This window comes from Macaca mulatta, chromosome 20 (genome assembly GCF_049350105.2).
Source record: "Macaca mulatta isolate MMU2019108-1 chromosome 20, T2T-MMU8v2.0, whole genome shotgun sequence".
Taxonomy (NCBI): domain Eukaryota; kingdom Metazoa; phylum Chordata; class Mammalia; order Primates; family Cercopithecidae; genus Macaca; species Macaca mulatta.
The window spans coordinates 6291226-6311653 of NC_133425.1; the positions used below are offsets into that span (position 1 = coordinate 6291226).

At 53.4% G+C, this 20428-nt stretch overlaps 3 protein-coding genes across 3 annotated transcripts in view; 2 read left to right on the forward strand and 1 right to left on the reverse strand.

Moving 5' to 3' along the window:
* SEC14L5 (SEC14 like lipid binding 5) overlaps positions 1–2511 on the forward strand; it is an 81919-nt gene extending 79408 nt beyond the window's left edge. Inside the window, exons 17-18 of the transcript XR_013410913.1 lie at positions 710–805; positions 915–2511. The gene's annotated coding sequence lies outside the window, so the exon portion shown is untranslated. The remainder of the gene's footprint in view (positions 1–709; positions 806–914) is intronic.
* A 2154-nt stretch (positions 2512–4665) lies between these two features.
* NAGPA (N-acetylglucosamine-1-phosphodiester alpha-N-acetylglucosaminidase) lies at positions 4666–14008 on the reverse strand. Its single transcript, XM_001100122.5, has 10 exons — positions 13900–14008; positions 13347–13802; positions 11824–11963; positions 10146–10254; positions 8667–8795; positions 7757–7962; positions 7623–7670; positions 7059–7160; positions 6915–6978; positions 4666–5473 (listed from the first exon to the last, which is right to left on the reverse strand). The coding sequence occupies exons 1-10, from the start codon at positions 13983–13985 to the stop codon at positions 5266–5268; spliced, it is 1548 nt and encodes a 515-aa protein (XP_001100122.2). The 5' UTR covers positions 13986–14008; the 3' UTR covers positions 4666–5265.
* ALG1 (ALG1 chitobiosyldiphosphodolichol beta-mannosyltransferase) overlaps positions 13117–20428 on the forward strand; it is a 51213-nt gene continuing 43901 nt past the window's right edge. Inside the window, exon 1 of the mRNA XM_077985555.1 lies at positions 13117–13580. The gene's annotated coding sequence lies outside the window, so the exon portion shown is untranslated. The remainder of the gene's footprint in view (positions 13581–20428) is intronic.

Genomic DNA, 20428 nt, shown 5'->3' on the forward strand with positions numbered 1-20428 from the left:
TCCTCGTTTTGGAGCTGGTGGGTGGGGTTGTCACTTGTGAGAGCAGAGCAGGTGTGGTGTTTTGTGTGATGGCACGAGGGTCATCTGTCCACCCAGCTTCTGCTCCCCAGCCCTGCCCAGCACAGCTCATCAGGGGAGAGGAGGCAGCTCGCACTTGCGTGTGTTCATTGGCGGTGACTCTTCCGTGGATTTCTCTGGAACTGTGGGTGGCGGGTTTCAAAGGAACAGCCAGCTGACTCGTGGGTGCGGCGGGTGAGAAAGAACAGCCCTGTGGGGGAAGACGGAACTCCGGAGGGTAGGCGGGAGCTGGGATCAGGCCTGAGCTGCGGGGCCCTGCTGACGCCTGTCTCAGCCACAGCGCTTCCCTGGAGACCTCCTGGGGCCTGGACCCAGAGCAGGCCAAACATGCCCCTGGCTCCCTGTGGCCCAGAGGCTGCCTCTGGGAGCAGTTCTTCAGGGATCAGGTCACAGATCCCTGGGACCTCTGCGGAGCCAGGCTGGATGCAAGCAGCTGCCGTGGGAGCTGGGGCAGGGCCTGGGAGGAGGGGAGTCAGGGCCTTCAGGGATGTCAGAGGCTGTGGCTGCCAACTTCTCCCGTTCACTTCCCTGCCTCCCTTGGTGCTCAGCCCCCCACAAGGCATTTTGGAGGCATACGGGTTCCCAAAAATCACATTTTTTTTTTGAGACAGGGTCTCACTCTGTCACCCAGGTTGGAGTGCGGTGGCGCGATCATGGTTCACTGTAGCCTCAACCTCCTGGGCTCAAGCAACCCTCCCACCTCAGCCTCAAGTAGCTGGAACCACAGGTGCGCGCCGCCGTGCCTAATTTTTATATTTTTGTAGCGGCGGGGCCATGTTGCCCAAGCTGGCAAAAAGCACAATTTGAAACCTCTGAGCCAGAATTTGATTTTTCAGACACAGACTCCTCGGACAATCCCGTGAAAACTCAGGACACACACACGAATGGCGTTCGCTGTGGGACCCCAAAGAGTCTTTGAAAGCCCACCCACTGACAGCAGGACGAGGACCTTTCTGGGGTCTTTCTGAACACTAAAGTTCTGTGCAGAGCACCCCAGCAGCTGAGACGTGTCACCATGGCGACGGCCCAGCGCGTGGAACTCTCAGGGTTCCCAGTTGGGCTGCAGAGTCTTCAGTCTGCAGTCCAAGACTCCCGGGCCTGTGCCTGGGGGTCTTGAGTCACTACTGTCTGTGGGGGAGGGGACCCTCGCGTTGCTGGGATCGGAGCAGGGGAGACCCTTGCACTGCCAGGATTGGAGCTTATGCATCCCCAGCCAGCTCGCCTGCAGCTTGATGACTTTAGCTCTTGTATATTTGTGTCCCCACCACCACCATAGGTAGGTACTGGAATCTCAGACACTTCTGCCTCCTGCTCCATGTCCTATCCGAGGTCTGCAGTCCAAAATCTAAATGCCTGAGCCCCCAAATGTGCCTCTCCTGTAACAATACAAGTGTCACACGTTTGGGGTTGCAGGAGACCCCAAAACCCAATACAAATTGCCTCAAGCAAAAAATGGGAATTTATGGGTTCATGTAATTGGGAAGTCCAAGAATGATCTCACTTCAGGTACAGCTGGATCCAGGCATTAAAATCATGTCTCCTCCCCCACCCTGAGTTTAGTCCTTTTCCACACCGGCTCACCCGCTCCATCTCTTGGTTCCAATTAGGTCTTCTCCACGTTGGAGAAGAGTTGGTTTCCATTCCTCCTCCTCGTGGCCCACCTTGGGCCCACCTTGTGCCTTCCTTGTGTCTAACCTGAGAAGTTAGTCCCAGCAGAGAGAGTTTCTTCTTTCATCTGCAGCAGAAGTTCCAGGGTGGACTCTGACTGGCTCACCCGGGGCCAGTGCCTAACTCTGGACCCATCTCTGAGGCCCACCTGCAACTTGGGGTGAGAAGACAGTGCCACCCAAACTACCTGGATGGAGAATGGGGGACAGTTACTACCCTGAAAGCAACACGCTAGAGGCTCACAGCCAGGACTCCTGGGTTTTGGGGTCTCCGGCAACCCCAAACGTGTGACACTTGTACTATTATAGGAGAGGCACATTTTGGGGCTCAGGCATTTAGATTTTGGACTGCAGACCTTAGAGAGGACACGGAGCGGAAGGCAGAAGTGGCCACCTCCCTGGGCACTCTCATTACCATGGAAGACTTCATGTTGCAAGATGCTGCAACTTTCCCATAGCTCCCTGTGGTTGCCAGGGCACGCTCGGTCTCTGGGTAGGGCAGGCTGGCACTGCCAGGGAGTCAACCCCCAGGAGCAGCCCTCAACCAATAATGAATGGGTGTTGGCTAATATGCCAGCTTCCTCGCCCTTGAAAGGTACAACCGAGACCTGTTCTACCAACTCTCCCAGAGGCCCCCAGCAGGATTGAGCCCCTGTTGCCCACAGTATAGACCTACTCACTCCTGCACCCTGCACAGGCTGCCTTCCCTCCCTGTCCTCTACCAGTGCTTCCTGGGGCCACCTCCCCAATAAACTACTTGCTTTCACCTCCTTGTCTTAGTTTCTGGGTCTGGGGAATCCCAGCCTAAGACAGGACTGTTGCTAGAAGACAGATTGGATGTTGGCCAGGCAAAGAAAATCAATATCACGATGACAAATGAAAAAGAAATTAGAGGCCCGACGCGGTGGCTCAAGCCTGTAATCCCAGCACTTTGGGAGGCCGAGACGGGTGGATCACAAGGTCAGGAGATCGAGACCATCCTGGCTAACACGGTGAAACCCCGTCTCTGCTAAAAAAATACAAAAAAAACTAGCGGGGCGTGGTGGCGGCTACTTGGGAGGCTGAGGCAGGAGAATGGCGTAAACCCGGGAGGCGGAGCTTGCAGTGAGCTGAGATCCGGCCACTGCACTCCAGCCTGGGCGACAGAGCGAGACTCCATCTCAAAAAAAAAAAAAAAAAAAGAAATTAGAGGCTCACGCCTGTAATCCCAGCACTTTGGGAGGCCCAGGCGGGTGGATCACTTGAGGCCAAGAGTTCGAGACCAGCCTGGCCAAAGTGGCGAAACCCCACCTCAACTAAAAATACAAAAATTAGCCGGGCATGGTGGTGCATGCCTGAAATTCCAGCACTCGGGAGGCTGAGACATGAGAAACGCTTGAACCCAGGAGGCGGACCTTGCAGTGAGCCGAGGTTGCACCATTGCACTCCAGCCTGGGGGACAGAGTGAGACTCTAAAAAAAAAAAAAATTCCAGGGGCCACAGGACTCACACCACTCAGCATGTTTGTCACCTGACCTGGGACCCCTCTAGCCTGCTGTGACAGGCCCTTTTCAGGTACTGCTGCCTCTGGGCCTGGATTCCACTGGATTCCAGTGCACAGTAATGTCTTTTTTCCAACCCAGCTGCCGGCACAACAGAGGACAGAGATGTTCCCTCAGAGGTCATGGTTCTCAGGCTAAGGGTCATTTCAGGATGGCCATCACGGCCATCATGGTGGCCATGGCCTCAGTCTGAGAGTGATCCCTGTAGATTCCAGGATCTGCAGCCAGGCTTGGGGGCTGCTCTTCAGAATACGCCTCAGTGACTAAGGTACCTGACTTTGCAGCTCCTCCTAAAGAGGCAGAGCCCGTTTCCCTTCCCCCTGAATCTGGGCTGGCCTGGTGACTTGTGCAAGTGCCCACTGGAGCTGCCAGATCTTTAAAGAGAAACCAGCAATCTGGAATTTTTGTTAATCTCTGGATGTTTTTTTTTTTTGAGATGGAGTCTCGCTCTGTCGCCCAGGCTGGAGTGCAGTGGTGTGATCTTGGCTCACTGCAACCTCCACCTCCTGGGTTCAAGCAACTCTCCTGCCTCAGCCTCCTGAGTAACTGGGATTACAGGCTCCCACCACCAAGCCTCATTTTTGTATTTATAGTAGAGACGGGGTTTTGCCATGTTGGCCGGGCTGGTCTCGAACTCCCGACCTCAGCTGATCCACCCGCCTCCGCCTCCCAACGTGCTGAGATTACACGCGTGAGCCACTGCACCCGGCCCTTATTTATTTTTAAATCTCTTGACTTTTAAACATGGGTAACTAATTTGAATTCTATAAAAATACTGTGAGGAAAAACTAAGCCCTGGTCATTCAAAGTATGGTCGGGGGCTGGGCGCAGTGGCTGGAACCTGTCATCTCAGCACTTTGGGAGGAAAAGGAAGGAGGTTCACTTGAGGCCAGGAGCCTGGGCAACACAGTGAGACCCCTTCTCCGCAAAAGATTTTTAAAAATTAGCTGGGCGTGGTGGCATGTGCCTACAGTCCTAGCTACTTGAGGCTGAGGTGGGAGACTCACTTGAGCCCAGGAGGTCAAGGTTGCAGTGAGCCGAGATAGTGCCATTACACTCCAGCCAGGGCAACAGAGTGAGACCCCGTTTCTAAGAAAGACAAGAAGTGTGGTCTGGGGACCTGAAGCATCAGCATCGCCTGCAAGCTTGTTGGAAATGCAGAGTTGCTTGCCTCACCCCAGGCCCAAATCTGCATTTTAACAAGATCTCCTCGTGACCTGTGCATATTAAAGTTTGAAAAGCACTGGATTAAACAAGCAGGGAACGGGACTTGGCTCCGGGACACCGCTGTGACCTGTTTCGGGATAAGCTACACCTGCTAAGCCCTAGCAGCGCCCTGAAGTCCATGATTCAGAATCCAGACACCACCTGGTGGCTCCTTTTATTATATCAATTTATTCAAGTGATTAAAAAAACTTTCGGCAGCAGGATGACAAAATAGGTCTGTAAACATGATTTCATCCCCCGCCCTTCTTCCAAGCAGTTTCCTATGACAGGAAATCGAATTCTAGTTGGCAAATCCTGTGATGAGGTCTGTACAAAAGGGGTGCTGTGTCACAGCGGGGAAGGCAGACTCGTCCGTTTAACCCGCCCCAGCCAGGGGTGCTGGCCGGGATGTGCTGTTTTGTCACGATATGGTCACCGGGTTTGGTTCATTGGCAGCCCCTTCCCCAGGAGGTGGGAGACTCTTTGGCAGTGCAGCGGCCCTCCCGGGGACACAGGCTTCTCGGCAGCAGACAGGCAGGCAGGAAGCAGGCGGCTGAGTCTTTCCAGGGAGCGTGGTATTGCTAGGATCACAGGTGCCCTGGCGGGTGGCCAGGTGAGGGGCTGAGGCACAAGTGCTATCAGGAACTTGGCTGCCCCACAGGGGCTGAGGACACCCAGATGGTCCACGCCAGTGGCCTTGAAATTTCCCCTGCAGAAGCCAGACGATGGGGAAACAAGCTTTCGGGACGTGCCACCCGGGGCAGCTGGAGGCTTCAGTCCTTGAAGGGGTTGTGGGCGCCCCTTGGCTGCTCCTTCTCTACGGCCAGAAGCTCCCCGTTCATCTCCTGCAGCGGGTGGTATGCATAGTCCCCACGCAGGCGCCGGTTCCTCTCTGCTCTGGACAGGAGCAAGGACAGGTTCGCGGCGAGGCTGAGCAGCAGGAGGAAGGCCAGCGCCAGGGTGAGGGCTAGCCAGGTGGTCCTGCAGATAGGAGAGAAGCCCCAGGTGGGGGACTGCTGGGTGGACTCGGGGCTACGGGAGCACTGGAGGGGCTTCCTTTACCCAGTAGAGACAGCACTCAATCAGGTGCCTCCAGGGACCACGCAGGGAATGTTTTGAGCAAAATGGACTAGGTGGGGATGGGGCAACATTTGAAGACATGTGTAGGGAACAGCAAAGGCAGTCATGACATGCAGTGCAGGTCCGTGCTACCCCATCTCCTGATTTTTTTTTGAGGTGGGGTCTCATTCTGTCGCCCAGGCTGGAGCGCAGTGGTGCGATCTCGGCTCACTGCAAGCTCCGCCTCCTGGGTTCAAACGATTCCCCGGCCTCAGCCTCCCGAGCAGCTAGGACTACAGGCTCGAATGACCATGCCTGGCTAATTTTCATATTTTCAGTAGAGACCAGGTTTCACCATGTTGGCCAGGCTGGTCTTGAACTCCTGACCTCAAGTGATCTACCCGCCTCGGCCTCCCAAAGTGCTAGGATTACAGGTGTGAGCCACTACGCCTGGCCTCATATTTTAAGAGAAGCCACTAAAAAAGTTTTTAAGGCTGGGCATGGTGCTCACGCCTGCAATCCCAGCACTTTGGGAGGCTGAGATGGGTGGATCACTTGAGGTCAGGAGTTCAAGACCAGCCTGGCCAACATGGTGAAATCCCGTCTCTACTAAAAATATGAAAATTAGCTGGGCACCTGTAATTCCAGCTACTCAGGAGACTGAGGCAGAAGAATCGCCTGAACCCAGGAGGCGGAGGTTGTGGTGAGCTGAGATCACACCACTGCACTCCAGCCTGGGTAACAGAGTGAGACTTTATCTCCAAAAAAAAAAAAGTTTAAAAACATGAATGTTACTGCTTTTCGGATGCTCCTAATATATTTTAAATTTTTAAAAATTGTGTAAGCCAAATAAAACACAACTGGAGGCTGGGCATGGGGGCTGCGAGGCCAAGGTGAGAGGATCACTTGAGCCCAGGACTGTAGACCTCGTCTGTGCAACACAGTGAGATCCTATCTCTAAAAAAACAGTAAAAAATAAAATTAGCTGGGTGTGGGGGTATGTGCCTGTTGTCCTAGCTACTTGGGAAGCTGAGGCGGGAGGATCGCAGTGAGCTGACTGCACCACGGCACTTCCGCCTGGGTGACAGAATGAGGAAATCCCCTGCCCCCACCCTGGGATCTCATCTAGCCCAGTTTGCATTCTGAGCTCCGAGGCGGATGCTGACAATAGAGGCTGGGCACTCAGAGGCCCTGGGCTCTGCTCCAGGGTCCCCAGAGCAGACAGTGGGGAGAGCTGGTTCCCCTTCCTCTAAGGCAGGGAGCTGGCAGGGGACAAGGGTGGAGATGGACCACACAGGGGAAGGGTGCGGGAGAGAAGGGGGATTCCTCCCACCTTGGCCCCACCTCCCACAGAAGCACCTACCTGGTGAAAAAGGAGAGTTCTCCCGCCCTCAGGGTGGCTTCAGATGGCTGGAGACACTGCTTTACTGTAACATACCAGAGACAGGCTGAAGGGGCCGGAGCAGGAGCGTCTGCCCATACCCCCTCCCCTTGGAGGGGCAGGTACCTCCGGAGACGCTGCAGTTGGCAGTCTTGGGGTCACAGGGACAATGGTGCTCACACTCACAAGGCCTCTGGCAGCCCGGCCCGTGCCAGCCAAGTGGACACTCTATGGAAAGGAGATGGGAGAAGGGAGGAGAGAGGACAGAGGTTGGGGCCTCCAATGTCAGAGCCTTTCTTCACAGGACAGGATACCTGCCCTGCCCCATGTGTACAGAGCTGGGCTAAAGGCGAAGCACCCCTGCCCGCCCTGGGCTAGTCCCTGAATGTGACCTTATTTGGAAGCAGAATCTCTGCAGAGGTACTTCAGTTAGGATCTCAAGAGGAGATCATCCCGGCTTTAAGCTGGGCACTGGAGCCAGAGCCCAGGATCCTTGTTTTAGCCGAGCCCTTTGTGGAATGGGCTGCAGCAGCCACAGGGAATTATGCAGTGATTTGCAGGTGAGGCAGGGGCAGAAGACAAGAGGCAAGCTGTTCTCAGACCAGAAGGTGGGGACAGAGGCAGCAGAGGAGCAGTGGGGGCTGTTGGGGCCACTGTCTCCCCACCCGCCAGTGGCATGGCAGCTCCTACCTTCACTGCAGTTGGACCCGGTCCAGCCGGCATCACAGCGGCAGCCAGCTGCCGAGATAAGACCGGGGAGGCCAGGTGAGGGCCCAGGGCAAGGCAGGGGCGGGCAGAGACCCCTCCCCAGAACCCCCACTCACTCTCTGTGCACTGCCCGTGCTGGCTGCAGTTAGAAGGGCCACAATCCAGCTCGCCGCAGCTGGGACCCCGCCAGAAGTGCCCGGTGCACTGGCAGTGCCCGTCCACGCAGGTCCCATGGCCGTGGCAGTCAGGTGGCTGGCAGCGGGGTTCGTGCACACACACCACGGTGGACACTTGGCGGGGACAGCGCCACATGTTGTCCTGGCTGTAGAGGGATGTGATGTGTGAGGAGAGGCCACGCCCAGACGGCCCTTCAACTCCCTCCAGGGCAGCCCCCACCGCCCCTCTCTCCATTCTCGTCTGTCTGCCTCCCTACCTATGAGATGGGGTCTATCTATTTATTTCTGAGATGAGGTATTGCGATCCTTCCACCTGAACCTCCTGAGCAGCTGTAACCATAAGATGTGCACCATCACGCCCAGCTAATCTTTTTTATTCTTTGTAGAGATGGGGTCTCGCTATGTTGCCCAGGCTGGTCTTGAACTCTTGGGCTCAAGTGATCCTCCCACCTCGGCCTCCCAAAGCACTGGGATTCCAGGCGAGAGCCCCTGTGCCCGGCCCCTCTCCAGCCTTTTATAGGTTCCTCTGCTTCCTACAATCCCTCCCAGCCCTGGGCCTTTCACACGTGGTGCCCTCTGCCCTGAAGGGTCTCCCACCCCCACCCCTCTACCACCTCCTTCAAATCTCAGTTCTTACTCTGTTATCCTCAGGGAGGTCTTTGTTGGCCGACTGACCCCTGTTCCTAGGCCGGGGTAGTACTGGCATCCTGGGGGAGGGACTGTAGCAATTTCTGCTCAGTCTTGAATCCCCAGAGCCTGGCACACAGCAGGCACTCAATATCGGCTGAATGAGACAGGCTGGGGCAGACCTGGACCTCAGCCCTCATGATGGCGGCTTTCACGTGCTTACCAGTGATCTGACGGGTAACTGGCCAAGGTCCCATTGAGCACGAAGGTGGCAGAGCCACCCCCATCCAGGTTGATGGCGTTGACCACGTCCTGTTTCAGCAGGAACTCCGCCATTTCCCACAGGTTGATGCTGTGGCACAAAGTGGCACTGCTCAGGCTCAGCGCCGTTTCCGATTTAACTCCTTTTCCTTCCGCGGTGCACAGCGGCACGCCCACGGTGCAGGCACAGTTCTAAGCAGCCCCCATCCTCAAGCATGTCTCGTCCTAGCCCCCAGAAGCTGTGAACATGTGAGATCACACCCATGCCTGCGCGGTTACATGGCATAGGCATCCTTAAGGGAGGGGAAACGGCCTGGAGGATCTGGGTGGGGCCAGTGGAATCACAGGAGCCATTCAACACAGAGAACCTTCTCTGGCTGGTGGCAGAAAAGGAAGTGAGATTTGAAATATGAGGGGGATGAGAGGGTGGGCTGGACAACTGTGGGAGGGGACACATGTGGGAAGGAACCTGGGCAGCTTGACGGAGCTGAAGCCCCAGACTGCGGCCAGCAGGGAAACTAAGACCTGAGTCCCACAACTGAGGGGACGTGGATTCTGCCAATAACCTAAACAAGAGGATTCTTTCCAGATCAGAGAGCCCTGCCTGACCAGCATCTTGGTTTTGTCCATGGGATACCCTGAACATAGAACATTCCAAGTCGACCAGCCTGGCCAACATGATAAAATCCTGTGTCTACTAAAAATATAAAAATTAGCCAGGTGCGGTGACTCACGTCTGCAATTCCAGCACTTTGGAAGGCTGAAGTAGATGGATCACCTTAGGTCAGGAGTTCGAGACCAGCCTGGCCAACATGATGAAACCCCCATCTCTACTGAAAATATAAAAATTAGCCGGGCATGGTGGTGGGTGCCTGTAATCCCAGCTACTCGGGAGGCTGAGGTGGGAGGATCACCTGAACCCGAGAGGTAGAGGTTGCAGTGAGCTGAGACTGCACCACTGCACTCCAGCCTGGGCGACGGAGTAAGACCCTGCCTCAAAGAAACAAACAAAAGAACATTCCCTGTTGAGTGTTGCTAAATTTGTGCTAGTTACGCAGCCAGAGCAAACCAATACTTTCTCTTTATAGGGGATAGAAATGCGGCTCAGGGAGGCTGAGTGACTTGTCTACGGCATAGGATGGCTGAGCTGGGATTGGAACCAAGGTCTTCTCCCTGCTAACTTTGTGACCATTTCCTTGTAACCTAACTAGGGTTCAGGAAAGGTGAGGCCTAAAGCTGGAGATGATGACTTCTTGGAATCAGGAAAAATCTCAGGACCCTCATCCTGTGGGAGGGTAGGCAGGGGGGCCCTGGAAGGGGGAGTCAGATAGGTGTGAACATCCCAGAAAGCAGGTAGAGTCAGAGGGTGGCTGTCATTGGGTCAACGTTCCTCCCAGCAGGACTGAGCCCCAGCCAGGGGGCCTCAGCGCCCAGGACTCACCCACGCTGCTCCGTTTGGCCGTCCGCATGAAAGAGCACCAGCTGCCCTTTCCGGTCGTGGCCAATGGCCGTCCTGGCTGATATCACATTCACAAATTTGCTAAAGGAACCTGAAGGAGAAGCAGCCTGGCTGATCACCGGCCCCTTGGGAGGCCTCCTGCTTCTTGCCTAACTCCACTTCTCACTGGTCTGAGCTACCCGCCACTTTCCTGGGAAGCACAGCAGCCTCCTGGCTCATCTCCCTGCCTCCCCTCTGCATATCCCAGTCTCCCCAGGACAGCCGGGGGGCTCTTCTTGCAGGTAAACCAAGCTATGCCAGCCTCCAGTTGAAGACCCTCTAATGCTTTCCCCTGTTCTTTTATTTATTTTTATTTATTTATTTTTTTTTTGAGACCAAGTCTCGCTCTGTCGCCCAGGCTGGAGTGCAGTGGCCGGATCTCAGCTCACTGCAAGCTCCGCCTTCCGGGTTCACACCATTCTCCTGCCTCAGCCTCCCGAGTAGCTGGGACTACAGGCGCCCGCCACCTCGCCCGGCTAGTGTTTTGTATTTTTAGTAGAGACGGGGTTTCACCGTGTTAGCCAGGATGGTCTCGATCTCCTGACCTCGTGATCCGCCCATCTTGGCCTCCCAAAGTGCTGGGATTACAGGCTTGAGCCACTGCACCCGGCCATGGTTTCCCCTGTTCTTAGAACAAGATCCAAAAGGCCAGCATGCCCTCCCCAGCCTCTTCCTCCTCCTGCCTCAGCTCCTGGGTGTCCCCTCACCACCCTGCAGCCACTGTGCACTTCCTGTTCCCTCTGGCTGAGAACTGTGCTTTTCTCTAGCTTGCTCCTTCGTCAGATCACCTCGTTAGTGAGGCCTTCCTTGACAGCCCACTCTTTTTTTTTTTTTTGAGACAAAGAGTCTCACTGCCTTGCCCAGGCTGGAGTGCAGTGGCGGGATCTCGGCTCTCTGCAACCTCCGCCTCCCAGGTTCAAGCAATTCTCTTGCTTCAGCCTCCCAAGTAGCTGGCACACACCACCATGCCTGGCTAATTTTTGTGTTTTTTTTTGTAGAGATAGGTCTCACTATGTTGCCCAGGCAGGTCTTGAACTCCTGGGCTCAAGCAATCCTCCTGCCTTGACCTCCCAAAGTGCTGGGATTACAGGTGTTAGCCACCACACCTATAAAAACAGCCCATGCCCACATCAGGGCCATGGTATCCTGTCCCCACCCCAGTACTCCGCATCCCAGTGGTTCTCAACCTTGAGTGTTGGTCAGAACCAATACGGAGGCTGTTAAAACACAGACGCTTGGGCCGCCTCTGACTCTGCAGGTCTGAGGTGGGTGGGGCTTTGGAACGAGCTCCTGGGCCACGCCGATGTTGCAGGTCCATGAAGATTTTTTTCTCTTCACTGTTCTCTTCCTGTACCCATGGCTCCTGTCCCCATCTCTCCCCTTTCCCCCAACTTTATTTTTGTCTCTGAGCACTTACCAATTCTTTTCAGCACATTCTCTAACTATTTTCTGTCTCATATATTGAATATAAGCCTATCTTCATCCCCATGAATCCCCAGTACCCAGAGTAGTGCTGGGCACAAAGTAGCTGCTCAATACTTGAAAGACTTAAGAACAGCTCCGCCCAGCCCACTGGTCCTGGTTTTCAAGACGGCTGTTGTCAACAGCCTCCCCATCCAACCTGTCTCCTGTGTCTCGTCGCACTCTGTGGCTTGGCTCTCGTTGATGTAGATGCTTCCATTACGAATCAGCCACACGACCCCACTCAGCAGCTGCACAAATGGGTTCTCAGTGTCCAGCACCTCCTCCTCAGACAGGTACCTGGATCCGGGGAAGGTGGGAAGCTCACTCACCAGCAGGAGCAACTGCAGAGAGTCAGGCTGTTTCTCCCTGGCCGCCCCAACCTGGCTGCTAGATTCCCCCTCCTGCCCCAGGAACCTGCTGGGACCTGAGTGTAGCTAAGACAACTTAACGGCCCTAGGAAATCTCCCTGTTGTCAGAGCTGAAGCCAGACAGGGTTCTAACAATAGGATCCCCATGCGCCTTTGCAAACAGTCTAAGTTTCATTTAATAGAAATGACCATCCGCCAACAGATCTCAAATCCATCCATGGCCCTCAATCTCCAGGCCATACCCAGCCCAACTATCACCTGATCCCTGTTATGGCCTCTTCATTGGGTTCCTCGTTTCTCCACTGATTTCTCTCACCTGGTCCTACTCAGGATCAGAACAAGCTTTAACATCACCAAATAATTTCTTTGTTTTTTGTTTTTTTTTGAGACTCAATTTTAAATAATTCAAACCATCAGTCTTCGCAGGGCGTGGTGGCTCACACCTGTCATCCCAGCACTTTGGGAGGCCGAGGCAGGTGGATCACTTGAGGTCAGGAGTTCGAGACCAGCCCCGCCAATAAGGTGAAACCCCCGTCTCTACTAAAAATACAAAAATTAGCTGGGCGTGGTGGTACACACCTATAGTCCCAGCTATTCCAGAGGCGGAGGCAGAAGAATCGCTTGAACCCAGGAGGCGGAGGTTGCAGTCAGCCAAGATGGTGCCACTGCACTCCAGCCTGGGCGACAGAGCAAGACTGTCTCAAAAGAAAAAAAAAACCCACAAAATAATCAGTCTTGATGAGTTGATGTTTCTGACACCCCACTCCTTTTTCAGTCCCTCTCACACACAAGCCCCCCTGAGCCTCCGACCTTTGTGCTCGGGGTTCCTTTGGACTGAAATGCTCTTCCTCCCTTCCTCCAGTTCTGTCTTTGGCTTAGTGAGTAATCTTCAAGTTTCAACTCAAAGGTCACCTTGGAGAGGCCTGTTCCAGATCACCCTCCCTAAAATCAACACTGTATTTACAACCGGTTCACCCCGTTGGTTGCTTTGCTGCACACACAGCAATCAGAATGTATGTTAGCTATTTACCCGGCTTTTGTTGATTTTTCTAGTAATGGGGGAGGTCTGTCAAGGCAAAGACTGTGTCGTTCACGGTTATCTCACCAGGGCGCAGCACATTGCCTGATACAAGCAAGTGCTCAATGATACTAAATGATGAATAAACTCTGCAAGGAAGCGATTCCTATGCCCATTCTGCAGATGAGGAAACAGAGGCTCAGCTTGGTTAAATGACTTGAACACGGAGGCACGGCTACAACCCAAATCTCAGCCCCTCTGCCCTCGACAGCACGGAGCTCCCTGCCTCCTCACCCGATGACCAGGGTCCCGTCGCGGCGGATCCCGAACTGCGCGTTCTGCAGCCCCCCGGAGCTGCTCACCCGCCGCTCGTCGCTCACCACGTTCCCCAGGCACTCGCCCGTGTTCATGCGGAAGAAGCCGCCGTTCTGGGCTACGCGGCAGCCGGCCGCCCGCGCCGTCTCCTCCACGGTGGCGCGTCGTCTCGCCGCGCAGCCGCCGGGCCCACCGGGCTCCAGCACCGAGAAGGTGAGCAGGGGCGCAACGGCCCGCGTCAGGTGGCCGGTCACCGCGCGGTCCCTGAAGTGCGACACGAAGGTGCGCACGGCCAGACCGCCTGCGCCGGGGGTCGCGGGGGGCGGAGGCCAACTCTCGTGCTCGCGGCGGCCGGCGCGCACCCGTGTGCAGTCCCGGGGGAGGCGCGCGCGCGCGCGTGGATAGGGCAGTAGCAGGTCGTCGTCGCGGGAGGCCCTGCGGGGACGGGCGGCCGTGAGTTGGGGGGGCTGTCCTCGTGAGCTCGGAGGACAGGGGGCCCCCGAACCAGGCTCGCCCCGGGAGCTGCACTCACCCCGAGTCGAGGCCGCCGGACGCTTCCCAGAGGAAGCCGAGTAGCGCAAGCCGGAGGAGAAGCCAACGACCCGTGGAGGCCGCCATGTTGGACCGGGGCCTCCGGTCACGTGGGCTGGCCTCACGTGACTCAAGTCCCGGGCTGGCTGCTTTTAGCTTGAACTAAATTACCTGTGCTTTTCCGGGGGGTCGGCCGGTGCTAGTGATGGTAACTTTTTATCTCTATGTTATCTCGAATCTACAGGAAGTTACTAGGGGAGCATAAAGAACTCTTGTAGAACTTTTATTCTTGTTTAGCAGTTGTTTAGGCTTGCCTGATTTACGCAATCGTTTGTACTTCGTTTTTTTTTTCCTGAACCAATTGCAACCAAGTTGGAGACATCATAATCCTTTACCCCATACTTCACTATGCATCTCCTAAGAACAAGGGCTTTTTTTTAACCCCAGGGCAAATCTCATTAGGACAACCCCCAGTGACACAGTTCTGTGATCTTATCCACAGCTAACCTTCAATTGTGCCTCTAATGTCTTTTTTGTTTTCTTCTTTATTTGTTTCCTTTTTGACTGCCCCTGACCCTGTAATCCAGGAGTTGCTTTTAGTTGTCATGTCACTTTGATCTCTTAATCTAGAAGGCTCCTCAGCCTTTTGTCTTTTGCGACCTTGGCATTTTTGAAGACAGCCCAGCTACATAATTTGTGTGACTCAGTGCAAAATGAAAACGTGGGGACACTTGCTAAAAAAATCCAGAAAACTATTAAGAATTTCAAGATGGTCAGAGCAAATGGTTACAGCAAGCCAGGGACCTTGTGAGTGAGGCCATGAAGCTGACCCTGAGTATAGAAGCCAGTTTAGGCCGGGCTCGGTGGCTCAAGCCTGTAATCCCAGCACTTTGGGAGGCCGAGACGGGCGGATCACTAGGTCAGGAGATCGAGACCACCCTGGCTAACACGGTGAAACCCCGTCTCTACTAAAAAATACAAAAACTAGCCAGGCGAGGTGGCGGGCGCCTGTAGTCCCAGCTACTCAGGAGCCTGAGGCAGGAGAATGGCGTAAACGCAGGAGGCAGAGCTTGCAGTGAGTGGAGATCACACCACTGCACTCCAGCCTGGGCGACAGAGCGAGACTTCGTCTCAAAAAAAAAAGAAAAAAGCCAGTTTATTTTGTAACATGTGCTTCAAGCTCCCTTTGAGAGGATTCGTCTCTTCAGGCCTCTTGTCCCAGTACAGTGTCCAGGGTTGGGTGGTGTCTTGGTGCCAGTGCAGTGCATGGGCCACTCCAGGAGCGACAGCAAGTCTAGTTGGCTTGATACTGTTGCAGTCTTGCCAATGCACCTTAATGTAGCAGTTTCTACTTGTCTGAACTAGTACCAGGGGTTCTTTGTCCTACCTCCAAGAAAACTAAGGAGTGTGGACACAAGGGTGGGGTTGGAGTGAACGTTTAATAAGGGAAAGAAGAAAGCTCTCCGCAGTGGAGAGGGGAGTCCGAGGGGATTGCTGGGTTACAGCTGAATGCGAAAAGCTTTTTTTTTTTTTTTTTTTTTTTTTTTTTTAAAAGACAGGGTTTTGCTCTTGTCGCCCAGGCTGGAGTGCAGTGGTGCGATCTTGGCTCACTGCAGCCTCCACGACCTCCACCTCTTTGGTTCAAACGATTCTCCTGCCTCAGCCTCTCGAGTAGCTGGGATTACAGACATGCGCCACCACGCCCAGCTGATTTTTGCATTTTGGGTAGAGACGAAGTTTTACCATGTTGGCCAGGCTGGTCTCAAACTCCTGACCTCAGGTGATCCGCCTCCCTTGGCCTCCCAAAGTGCCGGGATTACAAGCATGAGCCACTGTGCCTGGCCGCAAAAAACTTCTGTAAGACACTGCTCTCCTCCCGGTAAAACTTAGTAACTTTTTTTTTGTTTTTTGTTTTTTGTTTTTTGTTTTTTTTTGAGACAGAGTCTTGCTCTGTGCCCCAGGCTGGAGTGCAGTGGCGTGATCTCGGCTCACTGTAAGCTCAGCCCCCCAGGTTCACGCCATTCTCCTGCCTCAGGCTCCCGAGTTGCTGGGACTACAGGCGCCCGCCACCACGCCCGGCTAATTTCCTTGTATTTTCAGTAGAGATGGAGTTTCACCGTGTTAACCAGGATGGTCTCGATCTCCTGACCTCGTGATCCGCCTGCCTCAGCCTCCCAAAGTGCTGGGATTACAGGCTTGAGCTACCGCGGCTGGCCAAACTCAGTAACTTCTTATCAGTAAAGCTGCCTGTGCAACTCCCCTTATCTTATGCAGCTGTGGGTATGTCTCGAGGCAAGTGCAAATTGCTGCTTCTCTTGTGTAACTGTGGGTTTGTTTTAGATAAGGCCCCTTCCTCCCCGTGCCAGTTTCTGTGGAGCCCACCGTGTATATGCCTGAAACGGGGAGGCAACTTTTTCCCGGGAGCCTGCTGACGATACAAAGAACAGAGCCTTTCGCGCTGGAGCCTGTTTGCTTCTCTGTGTGCAGGTCCAGCTTGAGTTTTTTCCCAGATTGTTTTATTTTTGCCAGTTGCTGTGACTTTTCAGGCAGGCCACTTCGGAGGTGGGAATTTTCCCCAACAGATTTTTCTTTTCCTTCTCCCTCACTACCACAGGTATGGGGGGACACAGGTATAGGGGCCAGGCCAGCCCCTTTTCATCCACAGTCAGCACTTCTGTGCTTGATCTCAGGCCCCTCTTCGAGCCACTGCTCCTTTGAGCCAGTGGACGGTGAGGGTTACTGAATTCAGAGTGTCCCCCACAAACTCATGTCCTTACCAGAACCTCAGAATGTGAACGTATTTGGAAATTGGGTCTTTGCAGATGTAATTAGTTAAGATGAGGTCATACTGGAGTAGGGTGGGCCCTGAATCCAATCTGACTGGTGTTCTTGTAAAAGACACAAATAGACATGGAGGAAGGTCATATGAACACAGGCAGAGATTGGAGTGGTGCAGTCATAAGTCAAAGAATGCAAAGATTGCTAACAGCCACCAGGAGCTAGGAGAGAGGCGTGGGACAGACTCTTGAACTTTGACAGAGAACGTGGTCATACTGATGCTGTGAAGGGAGTATATCTTTCTGATCTTTACATTGGGCCGCTAAAAATAACCAGGAGAGGAACCCAGGCCTGACGCCTACTCCCTGCCTCTGGAAGCGCTCTTTTTTCTGCCTCAGTTAGGAGTTGCAGGAACAGGCAGTCTTTGGCAAGTTCTGACTTTCGTTTTCTCCCTCCTTTGAGGCTGGCGACTCCTTTGCCAAGTTTTTCTAAGCACATAATGGGTGCCACAGAAATTCTGCATTTGAACAGAGCAGCCCATATCCACAGTTCTCGCCACAGCTGCTAACAAAGCCGAGGGTTTTCTTTTTTTGTTTTTCAGCCTGGAATACTTTTGTCCCCTCTTAGCATCCTCATCTGAGTTCCACCATCATTTGTGTGTTCAACAGGCTGAGCACCTCGTATATGCTCCATTGCTGATGATCCCTGCCTTCATGGAGCTTAGATTTTCAGGGGGAAACAGACATGAAACAGTTATGTGATGAATGCGAGAAGCAAAGGGTGGGACTCCGAGCGAAGGATGTTGCAGGTGTGGCAGAAAAGCCTCTCCAAGCCCATTTAGACTGATTTGAAGGGAAGAAAAGAAGGTGCAGCTGTGGGCACATCAGGGCCAGAGCCTGAGGTGGGAAACAGCTTGGCAGGTGCAGCAGGAAGATCCACGTGGTGGGAGAGGAGGGCCATGGGGGAGGGGGTGGAGGTGGTGAGCAGGGTTGAGGTGGGAGGGCCAGGCCAAGGCCAGATCCTACATGCAGGGATCCAGGGAAATGGGTGTGGATTTCAGCCAAAGTGAAATAGTAAGCCATTGGAAGGTTTTTAAAAAACTTTATTAATATATAATTTACATACTGTAAAATTCTCCTGCTTTAAGTGTACAATGCAATGATTTTTAGTGAATATACATCGATATTCCAGCATCACCATTATCCAGTTTTAGGATTTTTTTTTAATCACCCAAAAAAGTTCTGTCATGTAGTTCTATTATTTAGAGACAGGATCTCGTTCTCTTGCCCAGGCTGGAGTACAGTGGTGCAATCATGGCTCACTGCAGCCTCGACTTCTTCGGCTCAAGCAATCCTCCTGCCTCAGCCTCCTGAGTAGCTGGGACTACAGGTGTGCGCCACTACGCTCAGCTAATGTTTGTATTTTAGTAGAGACGGGGTCTCACCATATTGGTTGGCCAGGATGGTCTCGATCTCTTGACCTCGTGATCCGCCTGCCTTGGCCTCCCAAAGTGCTGGGATTACAGGCGTGAGCCACTGCACCCGGCCAGCCTCAGGGAATCTTAAGGGACAAATCAAATTTAACCAGATTTGGGGTGGGGGCAGATTCGCAATTGCAAAAATGTGGAGCCAGCCCAAATACGCATCAATCAACGAGTGGATAAACATCATATATATATGATGGAATACTACTCAGCCATAAAAAGAAATGAATTAATGGCATTCGCAACCACCTGGATGGGATTGGAGACTATTATTCTAAGTGAAGTAACTCAGGAATGGAAGACCAAACATCTTATGTTCTCACTTATAAATGGGAGTCAAACTATGAGGATGCAAAGGCATAAGAATGATACAATGGGGCCAGGTGCTGTGGCTCACACTTCTGTAACCCAGCATTTTGGGAAGCCGAGGTTGGTGGATAACCTGAAGTCAGGAGTTCGAGACTGGTTTGGCGAACGCCGTGTCTATTAAAAATACAAAAATTAGGCTGGGCGTGGTGGCAGGCGCCTGTAATCCTAGCACTTTGGGAGGCTCAGTCGGGTGGATTGCCTGAGTTCAGGAGTTCGAGGCTAGTCTGGGCAATACGGTGAAACCCCGTCTCTACTAAAGCACAAAAAATTAGCTAGGTGTGGCGGTGTGCACCTGTAGTTACAGCTACTCGGGAGGCTGAGGCAGGAGAATTGCCTGAACCCAGGAGGTGGAGGTTTCAGTGAGCCCAGATCACACCACTGCACTCCAGCCTGGGGACAGAGCAAGACTCTGTCTCAAACAAACAACAAACAAACCCCAAAATTAGCCAGGCGTGGTGGTGCGTGCCTGTAATCCCCAGGTACTCAGGAGGCCTCAGCACAAGAATCACTTGAACCCAGGAGGCAGAGGTTGCAGTGAGCCGAGATCGCCTGCTACTGCACTCTGGCCTGAAAAAAAAAAAAAAAGAAAAAAAGTTACAATGAAATTTGGGGACTTGGGTGGGAAAGAGTGGGAAGGAGGTGAGGGATAAAAGACTACAAATTGGTTTCAGCCTATACTGCTCAGGTGATGGGTGTACCAAAATCTCTCAAATCACCACTCATGTAACCAAATACCACCTGTTCCCCAAAAATCTATGGAAATAAAAAATGAGAAAGGAAGAGAATAGGTGTAAACCTGGAAAAACCAGGGATACTGGGGGGACGTTGCCCAAGTCAGTCTTCCTGGCTCTGGTGGGCGATGGGGGCAGAGGCTTAGCCATTGAGAGACGGGAGTGGGGAAGGAGGCATGAAAGGATGGTTTGAACTTGCCCCAGCTCTCACCAATCCCTTCTCCGTCCTCTCTGGCTCTCTCAGACCTCATTCCAAGCAACGGTTCTGCAGACACTGTTCTCACAACTGCTTCACACTAAAGTGACATGACAGTGAAAGTCTTAACTCATTCCTTTTCCTGTGTGTATTTACGCCTTAAGAGGAAACACTTTCAACCAGGCATGCTGGCTCATGCCTATTTGCTGACTCAGCAATTTGGGAGACCAAGGCGGGCGGATCACCTGAGGTCAGGAGTTCGAGACCAGCCTGGCCAACATGGGGAAACCCCTTCTCTACTAAAAATACAAAAATTAGCTGGGTGTGGTGGCGTGTGCCTGTAATCCCAGCTACTCAAGAGGCTGAGGCAGGAGAACCGCTTGGACCCAGGAGGTGAAGGTTGTAGTGATCTGAGATCATGCCACTGTACCCCAGCTTGGGTGACAGAGTGAGACCCTCTCTCAAAAAAAAAAAAAAAAAAAAAAAAAGAAAAACTTTAAGAACATGATGACTTAATAGAATTACTCGTTTATGGTGGGATTGTATACCTTGAGCCGGGAGCTGGAAGGAATGCAAGGATTGACCAAGGATTGTGGCAGGGGCACATAGAGCCACCGTGGGCTGGGTGCTCCCACCAATGAGGGCCTCTCTCTCGGGCTGTGTATTTGGAGGGCAAGGAAAGAAGGCCTTGATGAAGCCCTGAGGTGGGGTTTGTGCTGGGGGACCTGCTTTTCCATCCCTCTCTCATTTAACTTCCAACTCCCAAGCCTCCTTCTCTCCCTGTCTTCCTCCCACCCACTCCAAACAATCTGCCTGTGACTGGTTTTTCCGCTCTCTTTGCTACTTGAACAGGAGGCTGTCAGAAGCTGTTCTGCTCCAACGAGGAGAACCAATGACTCTCATTTGTGGGGTGCTCTTTGTCTTGACCTCAAGTTTTGTTTCAAGCCCTTTGGAGGGTTCCCTCTTTTTTCTT